Source organism: Sinohyriopsis cumingii, chromosome 6 (genome assembly GCF_028554795.1).
Source record: "Sinohyriopsis cumingii isolate HCF-2022 chromosome 6, ASM2855479v2, whole genome shotgun sequence".
NCBI lineage: Eukaryota > Metazoa > Mollusca > Bivalvia > Unionida > Unionidae > Sinohyriopsis > Sinohyriopsis cumingii.
Genome location: NC_142966.1, coordinates 61,393,414 through 61,401,739, shown reverse-complemented (window position 1 = coordinate 61,401,739; position 8,326 = coordinate 61,393,414). Strand labels below are relative to the sequence as shown.

The window sequence follows — 8,326 nt, the reverse complement described above, 5'->3', positions numbered from 1 at the left end:
GTGATTCTTCAGCACTTTGGCGCTGAATTATATTGTAAACATTCACTGCTTCGTATAGAATGAGAACTGCATTGTAGGGTCAACTAGTGTCAAAACTGCCGTTTACTGAGACCTGGTAACACTACCAGTTGAAATTGTAAATTTGTGTGTCCTGCGCGACCACCAGGCGTTGCAGTCCCAACTGCTTTTGCAACCTCGGGAATGCGTAACATTAAGCATTGATAGCGTTGATACAATCTACAAGTAGACGTCCAGTTGGCAATTCTCTATAAGTAGGTATCCAAAGGACTATACTGAATATGGACCGTCTTCAAGTTTCTTCACATGATGTATTTTACATGTGAGAGGTGGTTTAATTTAATTTGAAAAGTTAGTTTTGTGTTCATATGCCGGTTGCACTGGACATTGTGTGGAATGATACTATCAAGGAAGATATGAGCATTTTTAGCTTTCCATGTATTTCTCATTGACATTGTCTGTCCATTCGTTATTTGCTATATTTAAAATCAGAATTATGTATTTTTATTATTTTTGTCGCAAAATGTAGTATAAAATAAAGATTTTAGTTTGTTCACAAAATGAATATCAACCCTAGTAACCGATGAAGAATATAAAAAAAAGATTTTAGTTTGTTCACAAAATCAATATCAACCCTAGTAACCGTTGAAGATTAAATATAACCTAAATGGTAACTTTAAATTGCTTATGTTCCATTTCAAAATTAAGATAGTCACTTATGAAATAAAAAATGTCGCTTGAAAATTGTTTAAATTTAATAGCTTATATGATTGACTACGGGGCCATTTGTTAGACTCTGAGTTCTCTTATTCGATGAAACTACTGGCGTTTGTTACCCTGTTACTGGAAATGAAAGATGTTCTTTTTACAATATTCTTTATTTTAGTGGCGATACTCTCTCTCTCTCTCTCTCTCTCTCTCTCTCTCTCTCTCTCTCACACACACACACACAGAGGGACAAGACCTACGTACTTGATAAGTTTAAAACTGTTGAGTCACATGGATTAATTCGTCTTCCGTGTTTGAAATATTTCTACGCCTCTCGTTTTAAAGTGGGTGTTGTAAGGACAGGTATTTACTGATGTCATAAATCGAGTTTTCTCGTTCAGGAAGCAATGTTATCTTGAAGTGTTGATATGTGTGCACCCCGGATCGTTTTGACTGTTATAAGTGTGCTCGCACAAGAAAATTGTAAAATAAGGAAACACTAGCATTACCTTAGCTATATTTACATATTTAATTTTGAATAGATAGGGTGACACTTATATATTACATTATAAAGTGTACCTCATAAAGCTTTTCTTATGGAAATGCATACAGATATATGGCTCAACCGTGAGTTTTATAATAGTTTCAGATATAGATTCTTTGTAACTTCTTTGGAATCTATACCTCCCAAACCATAACTCGTTGGCTCTGTTCGTGTCTCTTAATACAATTCCAATGAAAGCAATTAACGAACAATAAACCAAGTTGTTTTTGCCAAATCAAAGTATCCACTTCAATTTCCAATCAATGACACACAGAGTGCATGATTTAATCAACATTAGGACTTACAAGTGTATGACTTTTCAATGACACTATATTATCTTGGAACACAAGCAACACTAACTTTCATATGAAAGAACCAATGTCAAAGAAGCAAAATGCACATTTTTCTGACTTTTCTAACTTCATATGTACGCCATATATGCAACTTTATCAGAAGTTATTGTCCCGCCTTTGTCAAAGTATCCACTTCAATTTCAAATCAATGATACCTCGAGTTCATGATTTAATCAACATTAGGACTTACAAGTGTATGACTTTTTGATGACACTATATTATCTTGGAACAAAAGAAACACTAACCTAAGATACTTACGCTCCGCTTCTGACAATCGTATACTCATTATTGCCATTAAGAAAACAAAGTCATATGGACAGCGTTCTTTTGCATACCAGGGCCCAGCAACGCGGAATGAATTGCCCACTGAACTTTGACACAAAGGCACAGTGATCACATTCAAGAGGGCTCTCAAAACTCACTTATTTCGACTGCAAGAACAAACTTAAAGATCTAATAATGTTTCCTACCTGAAATATTCTCAGCATGTTTTTATTTTTTAATGTTTTTCTAATTTCATGTTGTTTGTTTTTGTAATAATATTATTATGTTTCTTATCTTATAGGTGTTGTCTAAGGTTGTAAAGCGCTTAGAGCTTCTAAAGATTAGGCGCTATACAAAGTCCTCATTATTATTATTACTATATGAAAGAACCAATTTCAAAGCTGTAAAATACACATTTTTCTGACTTTTCTAACTTCATATTTACGCTATGCATGCAACCTTTATCAGAAGTTAATGTCCCTTCTTTGTCAGTAATATGCATGCAAAAGTTTAAAGAAGCTATTGGTTTCAAATTTCTACTCTCTCTCTGTCTCTCTGTATCTCTCTCTCTCTCTCTCTCTCTCTCTCTCTCTCTCTCTCTCTCTCTATATATATATATATATATATATATATATATATATATATATGTATGTATGTATGTATGTATGTATGTATGTATGTATACACGAATATGTACGTTTAATTTTATCGTTTTCCTAGGTAAACCTTTGTAACTTTCAAATTTACAATTTAATAAATGTTATATAAATACTTAACGTCACATTACATGAGATTTCCTTGCTTGTTGCAAACGTCAAGTTTGCATATATTGCAAATACGTGTAGGATTTAAAGTATAACAATAGATAAGCGAATATTAAATTTGAATTCAATGGAATCCTACTCATTATTCGTCAACAGTGAATTTAATAAATAGCTATTGTTTATGAACTGGGGAAAAGCACTCTAGCTAGAATAGTTGCAGTTTGTGTTTCTTATGCAGTAATTGTTTTCTACTTAGGGTTTCCCCCTCACAATTCAAGAACATTGTTTTGTGAATAGTCACTGTAATTATGGAAACTTTTTTAGTTTGGCGCACAAGTGCAACAATTATACCATTTTATAATAGCTCTTGTAATTGCGTCGAACATTTTTGTTTTTATATAATGTCTGCGGCAATGTTAGATTTGAAATTGAATTGCCTGTGATTTCAACTTATATTTACAAATTCAGAAGACGACTAAAGCCGGCTTCGACAGATTCGATAGATTGATTTGACTAGGAAACAGTTAAATTTTCAAACCCGTCATATAGAAAATAGCTAAAGTTCATCGGGTTTTATTCATACGGTTATTAATTTGCTACCACTTGTAACTAATTTACTACATAGTCATTACAAGCTTGCATTGTGGATTGAAGTATATATTGTACGAACGATATATAGCGGAGTTTTAAAATTCATTATTAATATATGTAGCTAACTTGATTTCATCAGTTTATGCATTAGTAGAGGGCGCTCTTCTTTTATTGCGCCCCAACTTTGCTACAGAAAACAGTTTTTATGTCAGTTGCCAACCTCTGTCCCCCATCTAAATATAACATTTCTGAACAATATGTTCCATTTCACAAAGGTGAGATGAAATATGATGAAAATTTCATCTTCAAAGACTAAAGTTCCTGGCGGCGCCCCATTTCGCAGGGCACCCAGGGTCAATTGCCCCACTCCTATACCTTGCGCTGCCGATGGAGAATTGCACCTGGACAGCCTAACATAAATGATGCCTTGCACTTGTGTTTCAACGTTGGTTGTGCACAATACTACGACCGTATTATGTCACATGATTGCGTTGCTATGGAGATGTTGGGTAATGCCTGCAAGTGATTACGTAGAGAGGAAGTTTCCAGTCTGAGTCTAGAAATTCCTTATCTTTTTCACCAGTTTTAGAAAAGTAATTACAAAGAATGTCTATTAAGTTTTGTTAATGGATGTTGAAGTATTTCTAGTTATATATATATATATATATATATATATATATATATATATATATATATATATATATATATATATATATATATATATATACTCAGAGTGCTTATTATGTCTTATAGGTATTTCCATGGATATTTATATCATACAAAGATGCAGATTTTGACATTTGAATATGGACATACTATATAAATAATATTTCTTAATTTTGTTTCACTACAGGTAATAAATTCTAATAATGAAAAGCAAAACTAAAGTGCAAGATACACCAACATTTGCGGTTTTCTACCATGTCTTTAAGTGAACAAACATTTATTCAATATACACTAAATGTGTTGCTCGTACATTAGAGTTAGGTATCGTGCTGATAGCAGTAATAGTGAAACTGCAGTACTATCTTTTATTGCATATTCGTTTATATCTGTACTACTAATACCTGGGGTATTTGGGGTCTTTAGGAGAGGTAGTACCTCTGATGGTTGGAGCATGTCATGCCTTCCCAAGGGTAGTTCATCCACATTGGTCCTCCCCTGATTCCCAACTCTCACCTGTGGCTCCTACTAGCCGTTTCTATGCGACAGCGGTCACACCCAGGGAAACCGCTTCGATTGGCGGGCTAAACCTGGTGAGGGTAGCCGGTCGGTCTCGATCCTTCCGGTGAGTTTAGGGACTTGCTCAACCCAGCATACGAAGACTGCTCCGGCTGACTGGGCGGATGAGATCAATCAGAAGATCCAACGGCCAGGAAGGCGGTTCAGCAAGGCAGAGAGGGTGATGTTGCTCCAGCGCAACAGCTTCTTCTGCATAATCTCCTTCACGCGCAGGTTTTTCTTGTGTAACGCTCTTCACTCAAACACCTGCGTCTTCTTTCGTTCTACTCTGCGCATCTTCAAAGTCCACCGGCGATGGGGGGAGGGACGAAGCGACAGGCAGTCGTAGTTCCAAACCTACACGGAGGTGGTCTGTGGACAAGTGGTCGTGTTTCTTTGAGCCAGGAGAGCAAGGAAGTCCGGCAGCATTCAAGGCGACTGAGCAGCCCAGTTTAAGTCAGCACTGCTTACCCTAGTAAGGTAATGGACTAGAAAATGTGTCCTAAAAATTGCCTCTCCTATAAACTAATGTAATGTAATGCGGTCGACACCATAAGCATAAACTAACAAAACTCATTCTCGGTACCTAAACCGTACGCACATTCATGAAAAAAAGAAGATACACACAGGCCTCAGAGAAGAATAGCCCTCATAGCCAGAGAACTAGGCCGATACAAGATTGACAATGCCGCTCTTAGAGAGGCACGTCTAGCCTATGTAGGATCTGTATCTGAACCAGAGGGTGGCTACACCTTCTTCTGGAAGGAGAAAACAGAAGATGAGCAATTAATCAACGGAGTCAGTTTTGCCATTCCTACGGCACTTTTTTGTCAATTCCGAGTGGTTCCTACGCATGTGAACGAACGCTTAATTCAACTCCGCGTTACCCCTCTCTAAGTCACGGTATATCACCATCATCAGTTCGTATGCACCCACGTTGACCAGCAGCAAAGAAGACAAGGAGGCCTTCTACGAAAGTATTGATGCCATCATAAAAGCTACCCCAGCTTGCGACAAACTCGTCGTACTTGGCGATTTTAACGCCCGAGTGGGCCAGGACTACGAAAGCTGAAATGGAGTATTGGGACAGCATGGAATCGAACAAATGAACACAAATGGGCTGCTTCTACTGTCGATGTGTTCAGAGAATAATCTATCTCTAACACACTCTTCCGTCAGAAGAGCAAGTATAAAGCGACTTGGATACACCCCAGATCCGAACAATATCATCTGATCGACTATATCATCGTCCGTAACAGAGATGTCCACGATGTAAGGGTAACAAAATCATTGAGGGGAACAGAGTGCTGGACGGACCACCGATTAGTCAGGACTATCCATTGTCCCGCCACATCGCAAAAAGACGAAGTTTACCCGATTCAAGCTCAACACCGCAAGGCTGAACCATCCACAGGTGAGAGAACAATATAAAGCTCACATTGAAAACCTACTGACTACGCATGGACCTCTGACTGGTGACCCAACCTCAAACTGGAACCAGCTCAAGGACATGTTGAGTAAGTCTGCGAAGGTCATCATATGACCCGAAAGTAACGTCCACCAAAACTGGTTTGACGAAAACAACAAAGTTATAAGCATCCTCCTTTAACAAAAGCGAGAGGTCTATATATAATGGCAGAACGACGTTGACTCAGTCTCAAAACGTGATCGCTTCAAACACGTGCAATGCAAAGTTCAGAGAGAACTCAGCATTATGCAAACTAGCTGGTGCTACCGCAAAGTAGATGAAGTCCATCATTACGCAGACACTAACAACTCTAGAGAGTTTCTCAGGTCCCTGAAAGACATCTGTAGACCGTCGAAAGCCTGCAGCACCCCGCTAATCTCTTCTGACTGGACCACTCTGCTCAACGAGAGTATCACCGAAAGGTGGAAGAAACACTTCTCCATCCTACTGAACATGCCCTCCAACGTAGACTCTGTAGCGTTAGACACACATTTAGGAAGCCAACTATCTCGGACCTGGACTTGCCCCCTACCACTGAAGATATCGAGCGAGCCGTCAGCTCAGGCAAGGCTTCATGCGCGGATGTAATTCCTGTTGAACACTTCAAAGTAGATGGCCATAAGGTACTTGAGGCACTGCATAGCATCATTATCATCATTTGGGAGGAGGAGTCCATGACGCAGGAGTTCAAAGACGCAATGATTGTCACCTTCTACAAAAACAAAGGGAACAAAGCAGTCTGTGACAGCTATCGAGGAATATCACTTCTGTCGATTACAGGCAAGATTATGGCTCGCATCTGGTCGGTAATGTCTCAGAAACCATACGGTCGCAGGCCCAATATGGCTTCAGACCAGATCGGAGCACGATCGAAATGATCTTCGCAGTGAGACAAATACAGGAAAAGTGCATTGAACAAAACATGAACTTCTACGATGTCTTCATAGAACTCACAAAGGCCTTCGATACGATCAACATAGATGTACTATGAGTCATCTTAGCACGAGTCAGTTGCCCTAGAAAGTTCATTAAGATGATCAGATCTTTCCACGACGGCATGACGGGACTCGTCCTCTACAAGGGGGATGTCTCCAAGCCATTCAACACTTCTAACAGCGTGAAGCATGGTTGCTTTCTCGCCCACGTATTATTCAACCTATTCTTTACATGTGTCTTGGACCATGCTACACGTGATCTCCAGAAAGGAGTGTACATAAAGTACATACTGGATGGCTCTCCCTTCGACATTCGCCGACTGAATGCCTGGTCCAAAACAATGGAGAAACGTATTCTTAAAGCACTTTCGCGGATGACTGTGCTCTCATGGCACACACGGAAGCAGATCTCCAGATCATCGTTACTCGCGTCGCAGAAGCCTCGAGACTCTTCGGACTCACTATCAGTCTGAACAAGACAAAGGTACTTCACCAACCTGTCCCAGGCACCATAACTCGCCCCTTGATTGTGTCTATCGAACACACCCATCTGAAAGCTGTCGATCACTTCAAGTACCTTGGAAGCATCACGTCGTCCTATGGATCGCTAGACAAAGAGATAACGGCAAGAATCAGCAGCGTCTATCAATCATTAGGACGTCTCCGCTCTCTCGTGTTGAATCACATGAATATCAAACTGTCCACCAAGATAAAGGTGTATATAGCAGTTGTGCTAAGAAGCCTCATACATGGTTGTGAGACCTGGACAACATGCAAGAAGCACATCAAGCAACTTGAGCGCTTCCACACGAGAGCCGTGAGCTGGATTATGGGCGTCAGCTGGAAAGACAGAGTGACGAACCTAGAAGTGCTGGTTAGAGCAGGCTTAACCAGTATCGAAGCGATGGTCATGAGAGCCCAACTCAGGTCATCCGTTTTGAGGAGTCTCGAATACCACGTCAAACTTTGTATGGAGCTCTATCTTGTGGACACAGAAAAATTGGTTGGAAAGATTCAAAGACTCCAACAACGAGAACCTGAGATGCTGTTCGATGTCTGTGACAAACATTGAGTCCTGCGTCAAGGATAGACCTGGCTGGTGGCAGCTGTTAGTATTGGGTGCAAAATCTTCGAGGATGGCCGCAGAACGAAAGTCGCCGACACCATGGCAAGAACCAACCGATGAGTCCAGTGTACACACTGCTCCAGGACATGTGCATCTCGTATCGGGCTCATCAACCACATGAAGACCCATCATCGAAGAGCAGCGCAGGATTGACTTCATTGAGCCCGATGGTCAACCAACGACTAATAATACCTAGCAGTAGTAATAATAGTAGTAGATAAAATGTTAGCATGTTTATTAGTAAATGTTTAACATGAAACTTGAAAGCAAAGCTCAGCAAAAGTGTTTACTTCGGTTTAGTTCAGGGAAGTGATGACGATGAATTAAATTTTCA

General features: G+C 39.8%; 1 protein-coding gene across 1 annotated transcript; it reads left to right on the top strand.

Annotated features, from left to right (window-relative positions):
* Positions 1-7,254: 7,254 nt before the first annotated feature.
* Positions 7,255-7,938, top strand: LOC149797061 (uncharacterized). The gene has a single exon (XM_089960702.1). The coding sequence runs from the start codon at positions 7,255-7,257 to the stop codon at positions 7,936-7,938; it is 684 nt and encodes a 227-aa protein (XP_089816828.1).
* Positions 7,939-8,326: the final 388 nt, after the last annotated feature.

Excerpts from the sequence above, each read along its gene's own strand:
- LOC149797061 (XM_089960702.1), top strand. The coding sequence starts at position 7,255 with ATGGCACACACGGAAGCAGATCTCCAGATCATCGTTACTCGCGTCGCA.